Below are 25664 nucleotides of genomic sequence, written 5' to 3'. Positions count from 1 at the left end.
TTGACCACAGACTCAGCTTCAAGTATCACATGGCGTATGCAAGCAGCAAAGCAGGAAAGACGGCAGTGGCCCTATCGCGCATCATGGCCAACACCGGAGGCCCGAAACAGCCAAGGCGAAAGCTACTAGCGAGCGTAGTTGGCTCAACGCTAATGTACGCTGCACCAACATGGGTTGATGCAATAAAGCATAAAACATATGCCCGAGAATGCAACGCAGTCCAGAGGCTGTGTGCCCTGAGGGTGTGTTGCGCATTCAGAACAGTATCCCAAGACGCCGCACTAGTGGTAGCAGGAATGATTCCCATCCATCTGCTGGCAAGAGAAGCCGCAGGAATCAGGGCACAGCGAACCCTTAGGACTACGGACCAGGAAACCAGAGGTGCCTTAAGGCACCGCACAATCCTGCAATGGCAATATTCGTGGGATAACAGCAGCAAAGGGCGATGGACCCATAGGCTAATCCCAGACCTGAAGAGTTGGCTGAACCGTAGCCATGGACAAGTGGAGTATCACCTGACACAACTGCTGACAGGACACGGTTGCTTTAAAGCCTACCTGCATAGGTTTAAGCACGAGGACGACCCCTTCTGCGTGGTCTGCGCAGGGGTCATCGAAGACGCAGAGCACTGCTTCTTCAAATGTCCAAGATTTCGGCAAGATCGAGAGGATCTAAGCAACAAGCTTGGAAGAATGCCAGCGGTGACAAACCTGGCAGAATGCCTGCTGGAGTCGGAAGAAAACTGGGCCGCGATTAGATTCATGGCCGCAACTATGGCTACCAAACTGCGTCGCGAAGAAAGAGCACGCTGTTGCGTGACCTTCCATCCATGTCCACAATTATTAGTTATTGATCTGAATTATGAAGTCTAGTGTAAGTTAGGCTAGGGCAAAGCGGGAGCGCAATAAAAGCACTCTCTCTCGCTCTTGGCGAATTCGCCCCGCTTTGCCACCGTAGGTTAGCTAGAGTAAGAGATTTGAATTGTGAAGAAAATATAGTTGTTCGCCATCCTTGAATTAGATCGAGCGTATCAAGTTTTTCGCCCCGCCAAATAAATAATTTAAATTACAGCCACCCAAAGTTTTCGGTAATTGATTAGAAAAACTCTTCTAATTTTTCATGGCGCCCCCGGGTGGACTGTAAAGTGAATTATAGGCAACAACAATAAGTGACAGTGACACAAGAAATTGCAGTATACATATGCAAACATATTCGTTGCCCGCGTCGTGTGTGTGTGCAATCGGCAATCAATTTGTAAAATATCATCGCGTCGGTCGCGCCAACAATAATTTTTGTGCAAATTCTGCTACCGCCGAGGGATGCCCTGCGATAAAGACAGGAAAGTAGCAGTTGGATTCAAAGATCCAAAAGAGGAATCAGAGGTATTTGTGCAGAAAATTGAAGGCTGAGCAAAAGACATTCAGATCTCTCTTTGAGGTGTCTTGTGCTGAAAACATTGCACATCGCCTTCAATTCTAGGCACAGACGTATGATATACATATAGTAGAGCTTGATTGCATGCATTTTATTAGTAATTGCATAAATATAACTAAAAACACACGAGGGGGAACGTTGTGAGTTGCTGCGTACACCGCAACTCTACAGTTATACCCGATACTAAGTCAGTATGGCTCTCCTGCGGGAGACGCCGCTAATATTGAACCACACGACAAAGAGTGCGTGCGAGAGAGACAGAAAATCAGTCTGAGCGTGACGTCGGGCGCTGCGTGGCCACTGCAAATTGATTTCTTGCTTTTGGCTACAAATGATCCGATCTGATCCAGATTCAGCAATCTGATAGATATAGTCATTATCTATGATTCTGCGTTTTTAGTTTTCTCGAATGTGCAATATTGTGGATGCAACAGATTTTCGTTCTTTGTGGGGGCGGAAGGGGGTGGGGCGAAATTCTGAGATGTACGTTTTATAGTGAGATCTAACGAAAGTGCGGATACCAAATTTGGTTACTCTAGCCTTAATAGTCTCTGAGATTTGTGGATGCCCCAGATTTTCGTCCTTTGCGGGGCGGAAGGGGGTGTGGCGAAATTTGGACACGAAACGGTCAAGGTCAGATATCACAGGAGTGTGGATACCAAATTTGGTTGTTCTGGCTCTTATAGGTTCTGAGATCCTTGAACTCATATTTTGCAATTGGCAAAGCCGACCATGAAACCTGTGTGTTAGAGAGAGACAGAGCGAGAAAGAATGAAATTGTTTTCTTGATTCTGGCTATAATAATTATACGATCTGGTTGAGATTTTACACTCTAGAACATATAGTCATCCTCTACGATTCTGCATTTTTGGGCGGGGCGAAGTTTTGAAATATTTTTGTAGCAGTGACATATCACAGATGTCTGGATCCAAAACATCGTTGCTCTAGCTCTTATAGTCTTTGAGCACTAGGCGCTGAAGGGGACGGACGGACGGACGGACGGACGGACGGACGGACGGACGGACAGACGGACGGACGGACGGACGGACAGACGGACAGACAGACAGGGCTCAATCGACTCGGCTATTGATGCTGATCAAGAATATATATACTTTATGGGGTCGGAAACGATTCCTTCTGGACGTTACACACATCCACTTTTACCACAAATCTAATATACCCCAATACTCATTTTGAGTATCGGGTATAATAAATACATACATATCGACCAATACAGACATATGTGAACCGCTATTTGGACGCAACAGTTATATGTACATACAAATTAAATAACTGCGGTAGCGGATTGTGTTTTAAAAAAGTTTTTATTTAACTTCTAACTTCACTGATATAGATTTAAGTAGAGGGTCACAAAGGATTCCGGACAAAGGGTTTGCGCGATCTTAATTTTTAGCTCGACTTTGCGGTGTCGCTTCTGGATCAAGACTGACTTGAACTTTCTGATCTTTGCATCGTTGATCCCTTTCGGGAATAGTTTTTCTATAAACATTTCAATTGATTTCGCCATCCCGAGTATTGGATTTCGTCATCCAAAGAGAGAACTGTAAAATGCCTAAAGTGCAGGATCTGCAGAAAGCCGGGAGTGAGATTGTTTATGAGAAGCCGGGTGTGGGCAAACATTGGTTTTCCATTTAGGCGAGTGTCAAAGATTGGGATTGCGGCGGGAGCCCTTGAGATTTTACATCTTAGAAATCAATTAGGCGGAGGCCCAAGATTGAAATTGTTTTCGTTTTGGAAAGCCAAAGATTGTTTACAGCTCGTATAAGAGCTCAATAGAATTGGGTACGTTAACTCCCCCCATTCTTAAATGTTTCGTCCCGATACATTTTGAAGTTCTGATAGAGCTCTAATTTCTTCTGACAGCATTTGAATGTTGCTTTCCACCATTTCTTCTGACGGTATTCTTATTGATTTAATAAGTACAAATTTGGTTAATTTATAGCCGAAGTAAAATAACATTATCAATATCAAAATGATTAAGAATAATGTTGTTAATGGTAAGGCCGTATTACCTAATGTTATAAGGGGATTTAAAATATTAACATTATCAAAAGAAAATTGCTTATCATTCGATTGTATATAATCAACTAATTCAAAGTCGCTATATCTATGATGCGATATATATCTTAGAATTTTACACTTATCATTTATGTGGGTTATATTATTTATTACAATTTTGTTGTTGAATATAAGGAGATACGATCCTAACAAAGTAGTATTGTCTACGATATTTTTGCCTGAAACTAATATGGCACCATACAACTAAGGGCCATACTGGCCTATGTGGGGCCCCCTCTGAGGGCCGTCCGGGTCAACCTAATATGGCACCATCCTGAATGATGTCTATTTCTTTGTTTTTTTCCTTGGCTCTTGCATGGTAAAACTTGCAAATATCTTTAATTTGAGGATATTTTATGTAAATGATTATTAAATCAGCATTTCGAATTATTTTAACCGTTGCAATGTCCAGCAGATCAGACAGTTCAACAGGATGTTTTTCATGCTTATAAATGTCCTCTATTTCATTTTTATTTAAAATTTTTGTATTGAAAATGTTTACTTTTAAGAGGGTTATGGTATCAACTAAATTTAGTAGGTCAAAAGTTATTTATTTTAAACGATGCTTTCTCAGTATCGTTTCTTCATTGAAGATGACATTTTTTAATGAATTTGATAGCAATTCAATTTCTTTGAAAAATTTGGAATTTATTATAAATTGTTTATTATTATTTTCAGTTAATTCATTTACTTTATTTTGTATTTTCAAAAAGTCGTCATGATCAGGGCTGCCTTCTATCCATTTCCAAATGGTACCTAATTCATTAATTCCCCTTTCATTCCGTTTTGGAACTAATTCTGAAATCATTAATTTTATTAGGCTTAAGTCCATTGATATTTCCCACTCATCGTCTGAATTAATTGATTTGTTGACATATTTGGATTCTATATCAATTATCTCTCTATAAAAACTCAAATTAGTAATATGGAAAAGTTCGGCGTATGTTTCATAAGTGTAAACGTCTCTGTCGTCTTTGAGCAATAGATAGTCACTATGCGTATAGTCAATTACTTCCGAAGTCGTCAATATAACAAAAGTCAATATTAGTATATTCGCATACATTTTCTGGAGAAAAAAAAAAAATATTTAATATTTGATGTTATCTTTATGTATAATTCTGTTTCTATTGTTGATTATAAGTCTCGAATCAACTTTCATAGAGATCGGTTGTGTCGCGCTTGTGCAAAGTTGTTTTCTTTATTCTGCTTTAGCGGAGCATTCTCTTGTGTGCTAAAAATAGCATACATCGTAAATTCGGGTGCTGCTTTGTGCGGTGTCGGCAATTGGACAAAAACAAAAAACACATTTGTGAACGTTTTTACAACTGTATTCACTGCCCTTCGGGCAAGACATTCCCCTCAGTCTGCGCACAGCCGCACAAGAGTGGCAATAAAAACTTCGCTTATCAGCTACGGTATAATGAATGCGAATAGTTCATCTGACTCTCGGCTTAGAAATAAGCGGACTGATCATGAGAGAATGCTTCTAATATCAGGCAAATTACCTTCTGAGATTCGTTCTGAGTACCGTTCAGAGGCTGAACGCTCTACATGCACAGAAACCACAACAGCAGTAACATTCACTAGTGCCACCAACAACAACACCTACACCATGGCAACTGCTACAATAAGCAGTATCTGCCCTGCACTAAGCTTTGATAGCCAAGAAAACTCCATACCCACATGCCCCGACGACACTGAGGCAAAAACACTTCGCACTGCTGCCGAACGACTTCTGGATGCTCAAAAACGGAGAACGGGCAAAAGAAAAAACGATCAGACTTTGTCATCTAAATCTAAACGAGGGAGCGGCGGCCGGGACCTGGGCTTGCCCCCCACTACAAGCCAACAGGCAAACACCAACAACAGATTTTCCATTCTTGACACGAACATCCCAAGTGATAGTAATAATGAGGAAGTTCGGATGAATGTAGATGCAGACGCTGGAAATGACCAACTGGATGAACACCTTTATGAAGCAGTTAATACAGACCAGGGTCTTCAAGGAGAATCAACGAGCTCTGGTAATCAGCTTAAAGGCCCTCCAAAACCACCGCAAATAGTTGTCAATATTAGCAACTTAAATGACTTATTTGATGTCATAAAGGACGTTGCAAATTTGAATAACGTTGTCGTCAAAGCTAACCAGGGGGAAACGGTCAGAATCCTCCCCAAAGACAGTGATACCTATAGAGCAATTGTGGATTGTTTCGATGCCATTGGAATAGAATTCCACACATACCAATTGCAGACTGAAAAGCCTCATAGAATTGTTGTAAGAGACCTACATCATAGCACCCTAAACAATGATATTACCGCCGATTTTAAAATGTTGGGCTTCGAGGTCCTTCACATCCATAATCCAAGCTCAAGGACTAACAAGGACGAAAAACTTAATATTTTTTTCATTAATATTAAGCCTTGTGCAAAAATTAACGAAATTTACCAAGTCAAGACCCTTTGCCGCCAAAAAATAAGGATTGAAAGGATGCGAAAATCCACAGAGATTGCTCAATGTCGTCGATGCCAGGATTTCGGCCACACAGCCAAATACTCCGCCGACATCACAACTGTGCCAGATGCGGTGAAAATCACCAAACCTCACAATGCACACGCCCCCTAGATGCACAGCCAACCTGCATTCACTGCTCTGGAAGCCATAAATACAGTTACAAAGGATGCCAATGGTATCAGGAGTTTCTACGCCGATCAATGGGCTCCGCAAAGAAGGCAATTAATACGAACAGGACGGGTCATGTCCCCTTAAATAATCAAGTGGCATATGCTTACTCTACCACACTTCCTGGAGACCAGCAACAGTTTCCTACCTTGCAGTCTAGTCACAAAAAGGGGGCAAATAGACCAACAATACAGCAGCACCAGCGAAATATTGTTCAGCACCAACCTTTGGTAGGCACTAGAAGTAATACAGGAGCCTCCTATGCTGCCGTAGCAAATGGTAATTCAAATGCAATACCTGCTACACCTGCTCAGCGTCGTTTTCATAGTCTACAAGCGCATCAGCCACAAGGATTGAATAACCAGCAACAGAATTCATATGAAGTTCATGCACTGCTACAACAACAGCAGACAAAATTTCAACAATGGCAACAACAGCTCCAACAGCAGCAGCAGCAGCAGTTTCTTATGTGGCTACAGCAACAGCAGCAAGAACAGCAGCAGCATAATAGTCAAGCCAATCGACGCCTTGAAAAACTTGAAAAAATGGTTTTTGAATTGGCCAACACGATTAAGCAATGGGCTGGATCTAATCTTCAGCTCCAGAACAACGTTTCAGCATCTCAATGAACCCACTAAAGGTTCTCATCTGGAATGCTAACGGCATTTCAGGGAAAGCAAAAGAAGTTGAGCTCTTCGCGCACAAGAATAGCGTTGACATTCTTCTTTTGACGGAGATCAGAATTAAAAGAGGGGCAGCTGTAAAAATACATGGATATGCCTTCTATCCAGCCTTCAAGCCATCGCGGAATAATAATAGCGTTGGTGGAGTTGCGGTTTTAGTTAAGACTTCGCTTCGTCATTTTCCACAAAGGGTCATTGAGACACGCAGCATGCAAATGTCAGCAGTAAAAGTAGCCATGTGTGGGCGATGTGGAGTTCAGCGCCATTTACTGCCCTCCCAGAGTCAGGATTGAGGAAAGACATTACATCGATGCACTCCGTGCTTGCGGGCAAAGGTATTTGGTTGGTGGTGACTGGAATGCCCGACACTGGCTGTGGGGAGACACTTACAATTCCCCTAGGGGGCGAGAGCTAGCGGAAGCCATCTCTGCTACTGGCGCTAAGATCCTTGCAACTGGATCACCAACCAGGTACCCATATGTACTCAATCACACGCCGTCCTGCATAGACTTCGCAGTACATCATGGTATTCCGGATTCTCGAGCAACAATAAGTCAGAGCTGGGATCTGGACTCCGACCATCTGGCCTTAGTCATCAGCATTAAAACAGATGGCATTATAGAAAATCCAAGCCCTCATCTAGTCACCAAGCACACTGATCTGCTCGCATTTAGGCAACATTTGGAGAGGTCGATTCAACTGAACGTCACGCTAAACTCTGAGGAAGATATCGAGATGGCGGTAGATAACATCACAGAGAGTATACACATGGCTGCTGCTGCCTCAACGCCCTCGCATCCTCCGACAAGCGCCGCCTATGGAATAGTTCTTACAAGAGAGGCCAGAGAGCTTTTGTCACAAAAAAGGACACTTCGCAGACGCGCAATCCGATCTCAAGACCCATGGGACCGAATTCTATGGAACCGGGCTGCCAAGCAACTTCGAAACACCCTGAGAGAACTTCGAAGCAACTTCTTTGAACAAAAGCTTGCTTCCATGGATTACACCGTGGATGCTGGATATTCGCTTTGGAAGACCACTAAGTCTCTTAAGAGACAACCGTTCAGACAGATTCCCATCCGGTGTCCCAACGGTGAACTTGCTAGAAACGAAGAAGAGCAGGCCAATTCGTTTGCACATCATTTAGGGGACAGGTTCACCCATTACCAATTCGCCACGGAGGCGCAGTACAAAGAGACAAAAGATAGTCTGCAAACACCTCTACAAATGGCCTTACCCATTAAACCAGCCAGGGCTGAGGAGATTGTTGAAGTCATCAAGTCCCTACCGAGGAAGAAGGCTCCTGGCATTGACAGAGTGTGCAATTCCACACTGAAAGCATTGCCTACTCGGGCGATACTCTACATAGTGCTCATTTTTAACGCCATGTTAAGGATGCAGTTTTTCCCTAAGCAGTGGAAGATAGCAACAATCCTGATGATCCATAAGCCTGGAAAACCGGAGGACGACCCTGAGTCGTATCGGCCAATAAGTCTTTTGTCTTCCTTATCTAAGGTATGGGAGAGGCTTCTTGCCAATCGTCTTGGTAGTATAATCAAGGAATGCCGTATCTTGCCGGATCACCAGTTTGGCTTTCGGGAGGGACACGGCACAGTGGAGCAAGTCCACAGATTGGCAGGACACATCCTACAGGCCTATGATGATCTAGAATACTGCAATGCAGTCTTCATTGATATGCAGCAAGCCTTCGATAGAGTTTGGCATATCGGCCTACTGAGCAAAATTAAAAAACTGTTCCCAGCACCATACTACGGTGTCCTACGATCATACTTGGAAGGACGTCAGTTTATGGTCAGGTTCAGGAACACACATTCAACACCTTGCCAAATGAGAGCTGTAGTTCCACAGGGCAGCGTCCTTGGCCCGCTTCTTTACTCTATCTATACTGCAGATATACCCTCCCCAAGCGAGCAACATATGGAGGCCCCCCGTAAGGCTCTGCTTGCTACCTACGCGGACGATACCTTGAGGCAGCAGATGGTCTCCAAGAGTACCTCTTCTCTTTGGCAGCTTGGTGCAAAAGATGGAATTTAAAAGTCAACCCACTGAAGACCACCAATCCATGCTTCACCCTGAAAGCGCTCATAGACCACACCCCACCCATAAAGTTTGAAGGCGTAACTTTTGACCAACCAGAGCAAGCAAAGTATCTCGGTATCACCCTTGATAAGCGTCTTACTTTTGGTCCACACTTGAAAGCTACGGCTCGTAAATGTGGGCAAAGAATGCAGCAATTGCGGTGGCTGATTAACAGAAGAAGCACCATGTCACTGAGAGCCAAAAGAGCAGTTTATGTACACTGTGTAGCCCCGATCTGGCTCTACGGTGTGCAGATTTGGGGTATAGCTGCCAAATCGAACTATAAAGGGATACAGGTCTTGCAGAATCGCGCCATGAGGCAAATAACGAACTGCCCTTGGTACGTGCGCGGCTCCACCCTACATCGGGATTTGAATCTGCATACAGTAGAGGAGCAGATTGGAAGGCACACCAGCAGATACAGTGACAGGCTAATTAGACACCATAGTATGCTCGCCAGACGATTACTACCTGCCAGGCCTTTGAGGCGGTTGAAGATTGGGTTTTGCAAAACTATTGGCCAACTCTAAGTTTCCCTCCCAATATTATAATATTATATTTTTTGTAAGTCCTCTCGCATTTAGCATTAGGTTTGGCTACCCCAATATTATTTACCAGTGATGTTAAGATACGTTATTTGCAATGTACGGATTCTACGCTTAATAAAAAAAAAAAAAAAAAAAAAAATTGTTGATTATAATTTTATTCGGTCGATTTTCCTTAACTACCTGCTTTTTGTATCGGGATTGAAGTTTATTTCTTTCCCCGAATTTCTTTTCATAAACTACTTCTCCTATTTTATAATCTTTTTCTCTTCTATCTTTGTTATGTAGCTTAAGCATTTTGGTCTGAGCTTCCTTAAGTAATATTGGATTATGCTTGTGTTCTATTTTGTTATACAATATGTCATATGGCATTTGATTGGTCGTTGAATGTATCGTCAGGTTATATTTCAGTGCCGCCCCTATTATTATTTCTGAATAATCTGTTAGATTTAGTTCATCCTTGATGCACCGCGCTATTTCTGTTAGTGTGGAATGTACCCTTTCTACCTGACCATTTGAGGTGCTGTGTCTGGGATCAGCATAATAAATAGTTAAGTTACTTCTTTGTATGAATGATCTAAATTGTGCTGAAGTAAAGCTTGGTTCGTTGTCAGTCATTAAAGATGTTGCTAACGGAAAGTGTTGCAAAATTTCCATTACCTTATTTTCAATGTTTAATTTACTTTGAATTTCCTTGACCACCAAGTATTTGGAATAAGAATCTATACAAGTTATGAATGTTAGGTTTTGGGCATAGTATATGTCTAAGTGTAATTGATCTCCTTCTTTTGCTGGAATGGGAGCTTCCCCAATTGGAATTTTTACAGGGTGTCTGTGATATTTGTTTTTGTTACAGATCTCACAATTTTTTATATATTATTTTATATATTATATTATATTATATTATATATATTATATTTTATATATTATTATATATTATATATTATTTTTATATTATTAATTTTTTGTGCAGGTTTGGCCAATAATACAGCTTATTTGTTTGTAATTTTCGTCTAGTCCTCTATGGGCTCTGCAATGTGTTTCTTCTATAAATATAGCTCTATCTTCTGAATTTACTACATCTTGGAGGAACTTTCTCGTGAAGAGAAATTTATTTATGAAGTTTTCCTTTAGCTTATTTTGGATAAGGTATAAATCTTCTAAAGTGCAGTGTATTCCTGTGGTTAAGTGAGGCGGAATAAATTCTTTTAAAATGATTAGCAGATTGTCTACCGTATCAAATTCAATAATATGTCGGGTATTTTCATAAACTCTTACTAACTCATGAACTGTGAATCTCCCTTGCGCTAATAGTAGCTGCTGTTTAAATTGGTTTAGAGGCTTGCTAGACGTTTTCAAAACTACTCTCTGCTGAATGCTGAGTATTTATGTCTGATTCTGATTCTGTCTGGTCGACATCACTATCTGTCATATGATTTATTTTGATCCGAGATAAAGCGTCCGCTACTACGTTAGTTGAGCCTGGCTTATAAATGATTTTTGGTGTGACACTTTCTATGAAGTAATACCAACGTTTCATTTCAACATTTGGATTTTTTTGCGGCATTGCAAAGGACTTTGCCTTACCTAAATTGGCAAGGATTACTGAAGGATCTTGCATAGGGTATCTATCCGGTATGGTGTTTTCATTAAGTTTCTTAAAGTCTATTACTAATCTATGTTTAGGAGTTCCGTCCTCATTTACTCCCTTCTTTGGTACTACTATTACCGGTGAATTATATGGGCTTTTACTAGGTCTGATTATACCTTCATCTAACATTTTACTTATTTCGTTATTAACGAAATCGTTAACCGAATAAGCGTATGAATACTGCTTGCCATATACCGGTCTATCATGTTCAGTGTTAATCTCTCCTTTTATATCCGTTCTGAACGGTAACTGTAAATTTATATTGGCATGGTCTTCTTCGATGATAGATACCATTTTCTCTCTGAGATTTTCTAAATTGTCCTCTTTGTAGGTTATTGTGTTATACAATTTCATTTTTTTCAATTCAGAATTTGCATAATTTTGAATGTCGGATATTTCTACGACGGCGCGTTCAGGATTTTTGCATCCCAAACTTTTAAATTGTTCATTGTCGGATAATTCAACGACGGCGTGTTCAGGATTCTTTAATCCCAAACTATTCGAACTTTTAGTGTCGGATAATTCAACGACGGCGTGCTCAGGATATTTTAATCCCAAACTATTAAAACTTTGGATGTCGGATAATTCAACGACGGCGGGTTCAGGATATTTGAATCCCAAACTATTGACGGATAATTCTTCGTCGGCGTGCTCAGGATTTTTTGATCCCAAGCTATATAAACTTCCTTCTACCTTTACTGAATCACTTTTCATTTCTTTTTCTTCTTCAAAATATTTTTTTATTATATATTCCTTCAACGGAAGGATGGCTTTTCCTTCTATAAAGGTTAATTTGTTTAAAGAAAGGACCTCGTCATATATTAGTTTCTCCTCATTGTCTTTATAACTTAAAGTCCCCTTTCCTGTATCAATAACAGCTCCGATTTTCTTTAATAGGTTAAATCCTATTAGTAAATCTGCCTCCATTCCATCTATTTCATAAAACACTTGTTTTGTGTTGAAAATAGTTATATTATGGAAATATTTAATTATTGAAAACCCATTCACTGTAGCGCAACTTTCTTATAAATTGATAATTCTTTTTTATTTTCGTAAATTCCCTTTTTTATATAACAGGAAGTTGCTCCCGTAAGTTAGGTTAGGTTAGGTTAAGGCGGTAGCCGGGAGAGGGGGGATAAGAGCCTCCCGCCCCCAAGCTCACTTGGACCTATAAAAGGTCCGTTGTGTTGCCGCATGGGCATGTGCCCCTTCGCGTTGACCGAACCGTGAGAGCATACTACTGCAGGTTAAGGGCAGTCCCATCCGGTGGCTTGGATGTATTTGGACAAGGTCCCTGGTTTGATTACGGACAGGTCCGAAATGTCCGTGAGGAAAGCGGCCCCGAGAATACGAAGACGACGATTTCCAAGGGCTGGGCAGTGGCAGAAGAAGTGGGGGACCGATTCCTCCTCCTCCTCGTCGCGACAACTCCTGCAGAAGTCGTTATGAGGGATTGACAGTCTAGAGGCGTGAGTGCCGATCTGCCAGTGTCCCGTAATGGCTCTAGTAACTGCAGAGCACTGTGCTCTGCTGAGTTTATACAGCTCTGCTGAGCGCTTCTTCGATCGATATGGCCATATCAATCTTGAGACTTTACAGGAAACGGTTTGCTGCCATCTCCTATTGGCATTTTGCTCGAACAATTCGTGCGTTAGGAGCCTGCACGTAGCCAAGGGCATCGCTACTTGCTCCCTCTCCGGTAGGAGAGGAATCGTAGTACCCTGCCTGGCTAGCTCGTCGGCGGCGTCATTCTCCTCGATGTCCCTGTGGCCGGGGACCCATATAAGGAAGAGATCTAACTGCTCTGCGATCTCGTGCAGAGACCTGCGGCAGTCATTTACAGTCGCTGAGTTCGACGATATTGAGCCTAGAGCTTTGATAGCTGCTTGGATGTCCGAGAAGACGCACACTAAGTGCGTATCTAGAAGTAATTTGGAGACGATCGAAATGGCCTCCTTGATGGTTTCAACCTCCGCTTGGAACACACTACAGTGATCCGGGAGCATGAAGCAATGACTGATGTTCAGCTCGCTGCAGTAGACTCCGCCTCCCACGCGGCCGTCTAGCTTTGAGCCATCAGTGTAGAAGTGGACCGCATTTGCAGGTCCTGGTTCGCCCATCTCCCAGTCCTCCCTAGATGGGATTGATACCTGGAAGGGCGTCGAGAGGTGATCACTGGGGATACAGTAATCTGTCCTCTCTGGTAATTGCGGGAGTCTCATCAGGATTCCCGAGTGCCCAGCCGCGGATGCTTTCCACAGTCTGGCTTCTCTCATTCTGAGGGCGGAAAGTGTTGCCACCTTCTTTCCCATGAGATCCACAGGGAGGAGGTCCAGCACAGTATCCAGGGCTTCCCCTGGAGTAGTGCGTAGCCCGCCAGTTATGCATAGCTCTGCCATGCGCTGAACTCTGCTGAGTTTATTGAGGCATGTCCTTCTGTCCAAGGCTGGCCACCATACCACCACTCCATAGAGCATGATTGGTCGTATGATGGCGGTGTAGAGCCACCGAACTATATAGGGGGTCATTCCCCATTTTAGTCCGACGGCTTTCCTGCAAGTATAGAGGGCCACTGTGGCCTTCTTTACTCTATCCTCTATGCTCAATTTCCAATCGAGCTTTCTATCGAGGATTAGGCCAAGATACTTGGCGTTGTTGCTGAAGACTAGCGTTTCCCCACATAGTCTTGGGGAATCAGTACCGGAACTTTGTACTTCCTAGTGAAAAGCACCAGTTCCGTTTTAGACGGGTTTACGCCTAACCCGCATTTGTCTGCCCATTTCGACATTTTCGTGAGAGTACTTGTCATGCACTCACACAATGTCTGCGGAAATTTTCCGGAGAATGCTATGGCAACATCGTCCGCGTACGCCACCACACGGCAGCCACCCCCCTCTATCTCCCGCAGCAGTGTGTTCACTGCCATAGGAGGGGCGAGAGGACTCCGCCCTGCGGTGTGCCTCTGCTGACAAATCTGGTACACGTTGACGTCCCCAGTGATGCCTCAACCGTCCTGCATTGTAGCATCTGATCGATCAGGCTCACCGTCCTGGAGTCAACGCCCAGATCCGTCAGTGCGCCCGTGATGGCGGTCGGAAGGATGTTGTTAAAAGCGCCTTCTATGTCGAGGAAGGCTACTAGGGTGTACTCCTTAAAATTAAGGGATGCTTCGATGATCGATGTGATCGAGTGTAGGGCCGTTTCGGTGGATCTTCCCTTCCGATAGGCATGCTGGGAGTCTGAGATCAGACTGGACGGAATGCACGCCGTTAGATGCAGCCCCAGGAGCCGCTCCATCGCCTTTAGAAGAAAAGACGATAGACTTATGGGTCTGAAATCTTTTGGGGCAGTGTGCGAGGGCTTGCCTGCCTTGGGTATGAATACGACTTTGGTCTGAAGCCAGGTGTCAGGAATGCACCCGTGGGAGAAGATTCCCTCGTAAATTATTTCGAGCCAGTTAGTGGCTTTATGTCCCGCGTGAATCAGTTGGGCAGGGAAAATGCCGTCTGGCCCCGCGGACTTGTAGGGTTTAAAGCTTCTGATCGCCCAGGAAATGTTCTCCTGGCTTAGCAGTCTCAAGATGGCATTTGAGGCGACAGAAGGAGGCGCGAGGTAGTTGGGTCTGTTTTCATCGCAGCCAGGGAAGTGGGTATTTAGGAGAAGATTTAGCGACTCCTCGCTGGACTCAGTCCACGACTGGTCAGTGTTCTTCAAGTAGCCCAGGGTGGGTGTTGTCTTCGAGAGAACTCTGCGCAAGCGTGAGGCTTCTGAGTTACTCTCGATTTCGCTGCAGAACTTACGCCAGGAGGCGCGTTTGGCTTTTCTAAGTTCTTTGTTGTAGGTTGACAGACTGGCCTTGTATTCGGCCCAGTTTTGCTCAACGTTTTCAGCCTTAGCTTTATTGAAGAGTCTCCGGGAGGCTTTCCGGAGTTCACGCAGTTTCGGATTCCACCATTCAGGTTGCTTCCGGCCTCTGTTCTTGCCAGAGGGGCATGCTTTGTCGAGCGCCTTATTGCAGGCGTCGGTAAAGATCTTAAGAAGACGAGTCGTGGCCTCCGTGGAGAACTCCTCCTCAGATGGGGGCTCAGGGAGAACACGACAGAGGTAATCAGAGTACCGAGTCCAGTTTGTCCGCCTGATGTTCCGGAATCCGACTGGCTTCGGTACTGAGAAGGAGAAGACAGTTTCCACGTACCTGTGGTCCGAGAAGGAGTGCTCTTCCAGGACCCTCCAGGATACAATGTTGCGCTGTATCTCATGAGAGGCAAGCGTGAGGTCCAGGACCTCCTTGCGGTTTTTAATGATAAAGGTGGGATCACTACCCCGGTTTAGTAAGACCATCTGAGTGGTCAGTAAGTAACTGAAAAGGTACTCACCCCTTTCGTTTGTGTCAGTGCTTCCCCACTGACAGTGATGTGCATTGGCATCGCACCCCACAATTAGGCCGATGTCCTTGGCCGAGCAGTCTGCGATTAGAGCCCGGAGAGGCGCGTGTGGAGGGGGGTCTGGTTGTTCATGCCCCATGTATGCGGAGCAGATCCTCAGTGAGCGCTCCTGGCCTTCGAGGCTTACTGCGGTGTGGCCTTCATTGCTGAAATTTGGGAGCAAAAATAAGTGCAACTCTCTTTTTGCAAGAATGCAGGTACGAATTTTACCTGCGGTTTCAGCTACATATAGCTTGTAGTCAGAAGTCCTCAGACCGGAGACCCTGTTTCCGAGGATCCAGGGCTCCTGAATGAGGACTATGTCGGCTCCACCCTTGGCCAGGTGGAGCAGTAGAGCAGCGCATGCTGCCTTACAATGGTGGAGGTTTATCTGCAGGAGCGTCAACGACATTCCTGAGGCTCGCCTCCACCATTGTTGCTTCTAGATCGCTGTCAGGGGACTCCGGCTCCTCCCCGACAACGATGTGGCTGAGACCTCTGGCTAGGTCGCTCTCGTCGAACGCGTAGTCGTCCAAGATATCGTCCGACATCATGGACGCCGCATCCGACGCCGGGTTGTCTTCCTCGCACGAGGCCCCCTCTTTCGGGATCTCCGGCAGCTCCGGGTCTGGCTTGACCTCCGCTTGCCTGCCCTTGCGATCGGACTTGTAAGTGGATATGGTGACCTTCTTGTAGCCATAATCCACTACACCGTCCGACTTTGCGAGGAGATCAATGGATTCCTCATTTAGGACGAGGATAATCTGGCGCCTCTGCCCTTGGATATCCTCCACCTTTGCCACCTTCCAATCGGCTGTAGGAAGGTGGGGGTTGCAGACCTGCAGTAACCTGAGGATCTTCTCAGGCTCTGCAGGCTTAGCCGAGACCCACGCTCTGGCTCTCGGGCGACTAGGGACATCTTCCCACTTCACGGCCTCCAGTTTCGCCCCTGGATAGACCTCTTTTAGGGCGGCCACCGCCTTCATGTAGAGGGCCGCAGAGCGAGCGTCTTGGCAGGCGATGGCTTTCACCTTGCCTTGATGCCACCCTGCGTCCTCACACTTTGGCGGTGGTCCGCCGTTCTCCTCCAGTTCCAGTAGGAACCGGTCCTGAAGCTCGTTCTCCACCAGGTGCCACTTATTGCGAGGGACATGGCCGTCCTCGGCGCCCCTGTCCAGGACACCGATCAGGTTTTTGCCCCTCGCCACCTCAGCGAACGAACGGTTCGTGAGGTGGGTCTTCACCCGCTTGGCTTGCTGGGCTTGGCCTGACTGATTTGCGGGGTCCTCCGCTGAGCGTTGCCGCTTGTTGGGGGCCTTGGTTGCGCCCTTTCCGGCTTTGGCTGGCTGGAACAGTGGAAGGATTGAGGAGGCCACAGCCTCTGCTCCTTTCCTTCGGCTGACGCCCTGAAGTTCGGGTCTTCGTTGGACAGGATGAAAGCCGCTCGTCTCCTGTCCTGGTACGACGGCTTTCCTCCCCGTGGTGCAGAGACGCTGCCCGCCGGGGCTCCCATGGGTTCTTCGGTCCCGGTGCGCTTACCAGCCGCGATTACGCTCTGCTTGGCAGCCACCCCGGTATCCGCTTCGCCCTTGGAGCCACCCGACTTGGAAGGACCCGATTGGCTTTTCGGGCCCCCCTCGCTGCGGCTGCTGCCTGAAGACGGTGGACCGACTCAGTCTCCTTCCCCGTCTTCTTTGGACCCGGTTTCCCAGGCGCTGGTGCAGAGGGATTGGCTTGTCCCTCCTGTACTTTAAGAGGAGTACCGAGCTCCTTTGCAGTTTTGTTGGTTTTTATATTTAGAGTGTTTGACATAGTAGTTCCCACGAGTAGGCGGGAAGGGGATGGTCACCCGAGGCATAGCCCGCTTGCCCCGGGAAGCCTGATTTAAACTGGAGGTCGGCAGGTATCCAGAGTCCGCATATTAGCGACCGGGCACCCCCCCGGCCATGCATCCCTCGGCATATAACAGTGTCACCTTGGATTGGGGTAATTTCACTGAGAGTTTTCTTCTCTCCGCCCGACTACCATTCGCCAGCATCCTAGCAGAGACATGACCGTGCTAGGACCTGTTTCCAGCCGCCCTCACGGGGAGAGTATAGGCGCACTTCCACCGGTGTGCACAGTTACGGCGGGTGACGGTTCGCTCGCAACCCTCTGTGTCCTAGGGGTGGTGTGAGACGCAGACAGCACCGGGTATTACTAACCGGAGCGGCTGCGCCTCAGTTCCGAGTTCACAGTTGTGCGAGCCGACCCGTCATCCGTTTGTCCCCCTGTAGCACCCGATGGCTGACGGCCAAGTTGCTCCCGTATCTATCAAAACTTTTAATTCTCTGTTTATTTTTTTAACTACTCTTTTTAAGTAGGGCAGACCTACTTCGGGGGCTGATCTAAAAAATGGTCCCCCTCAATGTTATTTATCCGCATTGCTTTATTAGCCGGTTGTTCCGACATTTCGTTTGGCTTTCGTTTCTGCGCCTGATTTTCGTTAGACTGACTATTCGGTACTACGTTTGCCCTAAAATGCTGAGCTTGGTTATAATTGTTATTATTTCTCCTATAATAACCGTTAGTATTCTCCCGATAATTTATATTATTATTATTTCCCCTGAATTGATTGCTGTTCTGTCGGTTCTTGATTTGTATCGATTCGTCTACATGCATTGGTTCTGGGGCCTGATTTTGTTGTCTATTACCCAAGAAATAGGGTTGTCCCCATGACATGTTATTCCTCTGAAGATCCCTTTTTTGGTCGAATGGTGAACTATTAGTCCTTGGTTGTCGTTGGTTGAATCTTAATGTATTGTAGTTATTATTCCCTGAATTTCTGGGGCCACTGAATTGGTAGGCAAATTGGACCCGAATGTTATTTGATTGCAATTCCTGTACCTTTGCCAAGGCATTCGGTAAATCTGGGGGATTCAATGAAAATAGGATTTCTGCAATGCCGCCGTTTAGGCCAGTGACAAAAATGCGTAAGGCATTGTCTCTAATTTTCTTATTTGATTCTTTCGTGATTTCACTGTCCTTTCCGTGAGTCATTATTGTCTTATTTATTAACAAGGTCATTTTCTTGTTAACCTCGTTATAGAAATCTATTATTGAAAGGTTCCCTTGTCGGAGAACGCTTAACTCCTGTTCTATTATGTAAGTTGGTCTCTTGTCACTGTAAACAAAGTCAAGTCGTGAAAGTATGGCATCAAAATTTAAAACTGTCCCGTGGTTGGTCAGTGCGTCATGTGCTGGTCCTGTTATTTTGTTTCTCAAAATTGTTAAGGCAATATAATATTGCTTACTTCCTTTCTTATATAACTTCACTGCAGTTTCTGCAGCTTCCCTCCATCATACGTATTGGTTTAATCCACCATTGAAAATTGGTAGGGATTCTATTACCTTTAATGTGGTGTCATCTTTTATTGTCTCGTCTATTGTTTCTGCCTGATAATCTGATACCTGATCGGATTTAGTTTCTATTTGTTGTTTTAAATTTACAATTTGCTCCTGTACTTGTGAAATTTGAAGTGCTATTAATTGTTTGACCAGATCTGCAGTGAGATCGGTCCTTGTTTGTGAGTTAATCATTTTTAGTTTTTCAAAATCTAAAGTTAGTTGATGCACCTTAAATTTGTCTTATATGTTTGTTTTTATAATCTAATATAACCTAATTGAACTTATATATTTATTAATACAACTTTTGCTCACGAACTATCCGGTAGGGGTCGTCCTTCTTAGTTTGGCTGACAGATCTTCGAACGGGTCTTCCTTCTTGATTTGGCTGACAGGTCTTCGAACGGGTCTTCCTTCTTAAATTTCTTTGTTTAACTGGGTCTTCTGGGGGTCTTCCTTCTTTGGTTTAGCTGATAGTTTCACTTTCTTTGTGTTTTGGTTTGGTTGGTTTTGTTTAAAAACTTTGGTTTTTTTGGTTTTTTTGTATTTTGAATTGTCTTGATTAGCTTTTGTATTTATTTGTATTTTGTATTGTATTTGTATTTGTATTTGTATTGTATATTGTATTTATTTTTGCACACCCTAAGCTCCGGTTTGTTTCCTTTTTATCTCACTTTTTCTTATCTTATATCCCACAGTCACTCCGCGTTTTTATATCTGAAGGATTTATTCCATTAATTAATTGTCCTTCGGGTTTCGGCACGACGCAACACTTTTAGTATTCGGTGCTTTTTATACAACGTCGCCCCACGTTGGGCGCCAATTAAATAACTGCGGTAGCGGATTGTGTTTTTAAAAAGTTTTTATTTTACTTCTAACTTCACTGATATAGATTTAAGTAGAGGGTCATCTGCGCGATCTTAATTTTTAGCTCGACTTTGCGGTGTCGCTTCTGGATCAAGACTGACTTGAACTTTCTGATCTTTGCATCGTTGATCCCTTTCGGGAATAGTTTTTCTATAAACATTTCAATTGATTTCGCCATCCCGAGTATTGGATTTCGTCATCCAAAGAGAGAACTGTAAAATGCCTAAAGTGCAGGATCTGCAGAAAGCCGGGAGTGAGATTGTTTATGAGAAGCCGGGTGTGGGCAAACATTGGTTTTCCATTTAGGCGAGTGTCAAAGATTGGGATTGCGGCGGGAGCCCTTGAGATTGTACATCTTAGAAATCAATTAGGCGGAGGCCCAAGATTGAAATTGTTTTCGTTTTGGAAAGCCAAAGATTGTTTACAGCTCGTATAAGAGCTCAATAGAATTGGGTACGTTAACTTACATACATCTTTCGTTTACTGCAATCACCGTCGTTTTCGATTATCGTTCTCGTTCAAACATATAAAAAAAAAAATAATAATAATAATAAATAAATAAATAGAAATAATAGTGGTTTGTTGTGTAAAATCTTCATACACAAACATTATGGCAGAAAAAAGTAAATCCACTTTTGAAGACTTAAAGATTAAGCTCAAAAGTCGAGTAAAAAGCATTCGCCGCTTAGAGGATCGATTAGATCAAGGGTCGATTCCTTTGCAATTACCGGAATTACAATGTAGATTAGATTGTTTGAATGCTTCAATTGAAAAGGCTAACCATTTGCAGGAGCAAATCGAGGACATAACAGGTGATGATGCATATGCAGCCGAGTTGGAAGAGCTGATAATTGTCACCAAAGGAAAGCTAATGTCGCTTATCGCCGCCTTTGATGCAGCAAGCGAGACGAAGCCAGTGTCTTCTTCAGCCCCAACTCATGCTAGACTTCCGAAATTGGCATTACCCAAATTTAGTGGTAAACACTCGGAATTCAAAAATTTCATTAGCCTTTTTGAGAGACTAGTCCATAGCGACAACAGCATACCGGTGATCGAAAAATGTAATCATTTGATTTCGTGCCTCTCTGATGAAGCATTAGGAACAATAAAGGCGTTCCAAGTCACCGAGGCAAATTATGAAAAGGCCATGGCTGGCCTAAAACGAGTATATGACAACGATTATTTGATTTTCACGAATAATATTTCCACATTGTTCAATCTGCCGAGAATGTCGCATCAATCTGCATCATCTCTAAGAACTCTAATCGATACTGTTTCGTCGATTTACGGATCGTTACTGTCGTTCGGAGATGATACAAAAATTTCGAATGCAATGCTCATTCATCTCGTTTTAAACAGAGTCGACCCAGTGACGAAACAAAAGTGGGATGAACAGCTTACTTATGAGAAGTTGCCGCTTTGGTCCGACTTTGAGAAAGTCTTGAATCGTCGATACCAGCATCTGTCTGCTGAAGAATCGACCAAGCCAAGGCAAGACAAAGTCATGCCAAGCAAGCAACATAATCGCAGTTCATTTGCTTGTTCTTCCACTTCCACCAACAGTAGAACTCAGCAAACTTGTAGCTACTGCAATTCAGGAGACCATGTAGTGTCAAATTGCCCTTCATTTTCGCGTCTCTCGGTGATGCAAAGGTTTGAGTTTGCTAAGTCGGCATCCCTATGCATTAATTGTCTGCGAAAAGGCCACGCTGTTGTAAAATGCAAAGCCAATAAATGTCGAGTGTGCAGCCGCTCACATCATACATTATTGCATCGATACACAGTGTCGGCTAATAGTCTCGCGTTGCCACCACCCCAAGAGAGTCCTTCTCCTCCATTAAATCAGAATCAACCTTCCACGACACATGTTTTGGATGCGACAGCGTTGGACAGGGTAATTCTGGCTACGTCGATCGTAAGCGTCCGAACTAAGAGCGGTGAACACATTATGGCCAGAGCTCTTCTCGACTCTGGATCACAAACAAATTTTATTACCGAGGACCTCGCTAATCGCTTACAGATCCGTAGACAGGAGTCCTGTATTAACTTGCTTGGAATTGGTGAATCTAATTCTCAAGTACAGGATAAAATACACACAGTGGTGAAGTCGCGAATAAATGGTAGTGAGTTCTCCTTTGATTTTTGGATCCTGAAATCAATTTTAGGTTATCACCCTGACCAGTCAGTGAATGTGACTGACTGGTGAATCCCAGAGAACCTACCACTGGCAGACCCTTATTTCTACAAGCCACAAAGAATAGATAAGTTAATTGGAGCAGAATCGTTCTTTGAATTATTAGCTGTTGGTCAAATTAAACAAGGTCCTTCCAACTCTTCAGAAAACCCTTCTTGGTTGGGTTGTGTCGGGAAAATATGTTTCCAGGAGTTCTGCTCCTCAAATTACAAACAGTTTGAGTTTCAGTGAAGAGTTGCTAGTATCCATCGATAGGACCTTGAAAAAGTTTTGGTCACTGGAAGAAATGCCATCTACCAAGAAAATTGCCACACCTGAGCACAAGCTATGTGAAGAACACTATCGTAAGACGACTCAGGTACTATCATCAGGTCGGTTCGAAGTAAGGCTCCCGTTTAAATCAGATCCAAATTGTTTAGGCAACTCCTTTGAGGTTGCGAAACGGCGGTTTTTGTCGCTTGAAAGACGATTGCATCGTGACACTGAGTTGAAGAAAATGTACTTGGAATTCATGGAAGAGTACCTCTCCTTAGGTCATATGTCTCCTACTGACAATACGATTCCTTCTACTCCACACTACGTAATCCCTCATCAGTGTGTTCTGAGGCCCCAAAGTACGTCTACCAAGCTCCGAGTCGTGTTCGATGCTTCGTCCAAGACGTCCTCACAGGTGGCCTTAAATGACATTCTGATGGTGGGACCTACCATTCAAGAGGAATTATACTCGACACTGCTCCGTTTCCGTCTGCACAGGTTTGCCCTGACTGCTGATGTTAAAAAGATGTATCGCCAAGTGATGGTGAACGAAGCGGATCGGCAGTTTCAGCTCATAGTGTGGAGAAGAGACCCTTCTGAATCCTTGAGATTATACAAGCTCAACACTGTAACCTATGGGACTGGACCAGCCCCATTCTTAGCTATCCGTTGTTTGAAAAGGTTGAGTGAGTCTGCGAAGCTCTCATTCCCTAGAGCTGCTAACGTTATTGGGTCCGACTTTTACGTCGATGACTTGTTGACTGGTGCTGCATGCGTAGAGGAGCTAAGGGCAATTAAGTCCGAAGTGTCTCAGGTTCTTCAGACCGCAGGGTTTGAGTTGACTAAGTGGTTTTCAAACTCACCCGAGATCACCGCATCTGAGAGCACAGCCAAACCCATAACAATCTCGGATTCAGAGTCGACAAAGGCGTTAGGAATCTCATGGTTACCTACTGACGATGCCTTTAAGTTCAAAATTGACAATTCAGTTATGGGTCTCCGAGCGACAAAACGGAACATACTATCGGTGACATCAAAGTTGTTTGACCCCCTTGGTTTATTAAGTCCTATCGTTATAAAAGGCAAGATCCTATTGCAGGAGCTTTGGCTTAACAAACTAGATTGGGATGAGTCGATCCCGCTGCATTTGGAAACAGCGTGGAATAAGTTGAAAAATACACTATCTCAATTGGAAGACATATCCATATCTCGGTTTGTGTATTCCGATCCGAAGTCACCGGTTCAAATACATGCCCTTGCTGACGCCTCCATGAGAGCGTATGGAGCGTGCGTCTATATACGTAGCAGAACTGCAGAAGATTTAAAAATATCATTGTTGACTTCGAAATCCAAAGTAGCGCCGCTCAAGACCAAAACGCTCCCAAGGCTTGAGTTATGTGCCGCTCACCTTCTCGCAGATCTCTGTCACAGAATCAAGCCCCTATTAAACGTGCCCATTGAACGAGTCGTTTATTGGTCGGATTCAGAGGTAACTCTCCGTTGGATCCGGTCTCATCCATCGTCGTTGTCGACTTTCGTTTCAAATAGAGTGGCTGAGATTCAAGAGTGGTCAGATGATGCTACGTGGCGGCATGTACCCACGAAACAGAACCCAGCAGATATTGTCTCAAGAGGTTGTGACGTCGACGAAATCGTTCAGTCAATTTGGTTCGAAGGACCATCATTTCTGAAAGAGGAAGAAGAAAACTGGCCCAAGAACGCTCATTTCGAACACTCCGATGATCTTCAGCTGGAAAAGAGGTAGACTGCGGTCGGGTTGACCGCGGCTGTGCGAAGTTCGGAGCTGTTAGATGTCATCGAGGGATTCTCGTCACACCTCAAACTGCTTAGAGTGTTCGTGTATGTGTTCCGCTTTATAAGAAAATGTAAAGACCCAAGCCTAAATTTCGAAAAAACTATCTCACCGACCGAACACAATGAAGCTTTTTATAAAATTGTCGAAATCATCCAGCATCACGAGTATCAAGGAGAAATTGAAAAGGTTAGGAAAGGATCTACAATTGGTCAGCGGTTGAACCCATTCATCCATGAAGACACAGGGACTTGGTGCAACTTTTCGTTGCTGCGAGTGGGGGGGCGACTAGCCAAAGCTCCTATATCATACGATGCCAAGTTTCCTCTGCTTTTGACTAAGCGCTCGCAATTCGTGCGAAGCTATATTCGTCATCTGCACCATTCGAATTTTCATGTCGGCCCACGAGCACTTGTGAGCATCCTTCGACAGAGCGTGTGGATAGTGAACGCTCAGGAGGTCTGCCGTCAGACAGTTCGATCGTGTATGCGCTGTTTTAAATGCAAGCCTCGATTGCTGACGCAACTCATGGGGAATTTACCCGCAGATCGACTCCGTGCTCTCCGCCCATTTTCAATTTGCGGCGTTGATTTTTGTGGACCAGTGCACACGACATTGAAAATTCGCGGAAGGCCCCCATACAAGTCATACATTGCGCTTTTTGTTTGTTTTGCGTCCAAGGCGGTTCACCTAGAAATAGTTTCCGATCTAACCACTGATTGTTTTTTGTTGGTTTTTCAAAGGTTCGTCGGGCGCCGAGGATATCCCCAAGTCGTTCATTGCGACAACGGGACGAACTTCGTCGGAGCGAGCCGCCATCTCAGCGCTCTGCGGATCAGGCTCAAGGAGCAAGGAGACGCAATTCGCGACTTCGCGTCAAAGAACGGATGCGAATTTGCGTTCATACCGCCGCGAGCTCCTCACATGGGAGGGCTATGGGAGGCAGGTGTAAAAACTGCCAAGAGCCTACTCCTACGGGCGGTAGGCAGCGCGCTCCTAACCGCCGAAGAGCTCGCCACAGTCCTCGTTGGCATCGAGGCCATAATGAACTCGAGGCCGCTGGGAGCCACCAGCCAAGATCCAAGCGACGGCGAGGCCCTAACACCCGGGCACCTGCTGACAGGCGGGTCGCTCATCGCCCCCCCAGCACTGCGGACTCCGGACCAGGAGAGTCTCAGTTGCTTGCGGCGATGGCGACTTGTCTCGTCAGTCAGGCAAGCGTTTTGGCAGCGATGGTCCCGCGAATATGTCCTGGGGCTGAAAATTCGGGGCAAATGGCACCAGCAGCAACCGAACCTCGAGGAAGGAGACCTCGTCATCGTGGCCGAGGACAATCTGCCGCCTCAGGAGTGGCTCGTGGGGAGGGTCATCGCCACGCACGCAGGAGAGGACGGCATGGTCAGGGTCGTCGAAATAAGGACTAGCACTGGAGCGGTTTTTCGGCGGCCCATACACAAATTAGCGCCGCTCCCAATGTGTTGAAGCCGATGCAGGCGTTCAACGGGGCCGGTGTTGCGTGACCTTCCATCCATGTCCACAATTATTAGTTATTGAT

The 25664-nt window shown here is 44.9% G+C and overlaps 1 protein-coding gene across 1 annotated transcript; it reads left to right on the top strand.

The window, feature by feature from the left end:
• Window positions 1–943: 943 nt before the first annotated feature.
• LOC117193366 lies at window positions 944–25664 on the top strand. The gene is made up of 2 exons (XM_033398085.1): window positions 944–1382; window positions 24853–25664. The coding sequence occupies exon 2, from the start codon at window positions 25034–25036 to the stop codon at window positions 25589–25591; it is 558 nt and encodes a 185-aa protein (XP_033253976.1). The 5' UTR covers window positions 944–1382; window positions 24853–25033; the 3' UTR covers window positions 25592–25664.

The sequence above is a fragment of the Drosophila miranda genome, assembly GCF_003369915.1.
Source record: "Drosophila miranda strain MSH22 chromosome Y unlocalized genomic scaffold, D.miranda_PacBio2.1 Contig_Y2_pilon, whole genome shotgun sequence".
Taxonomy (NCBI): Eukaryota; Metazoa; Arthropoda; class Insecta; order Diptera; family Drosophilidae; genus Drosophila; species Drosophila miranda.
This window is presented reverse-complemented; position numbering and strand designations above follow the sequence as displayed.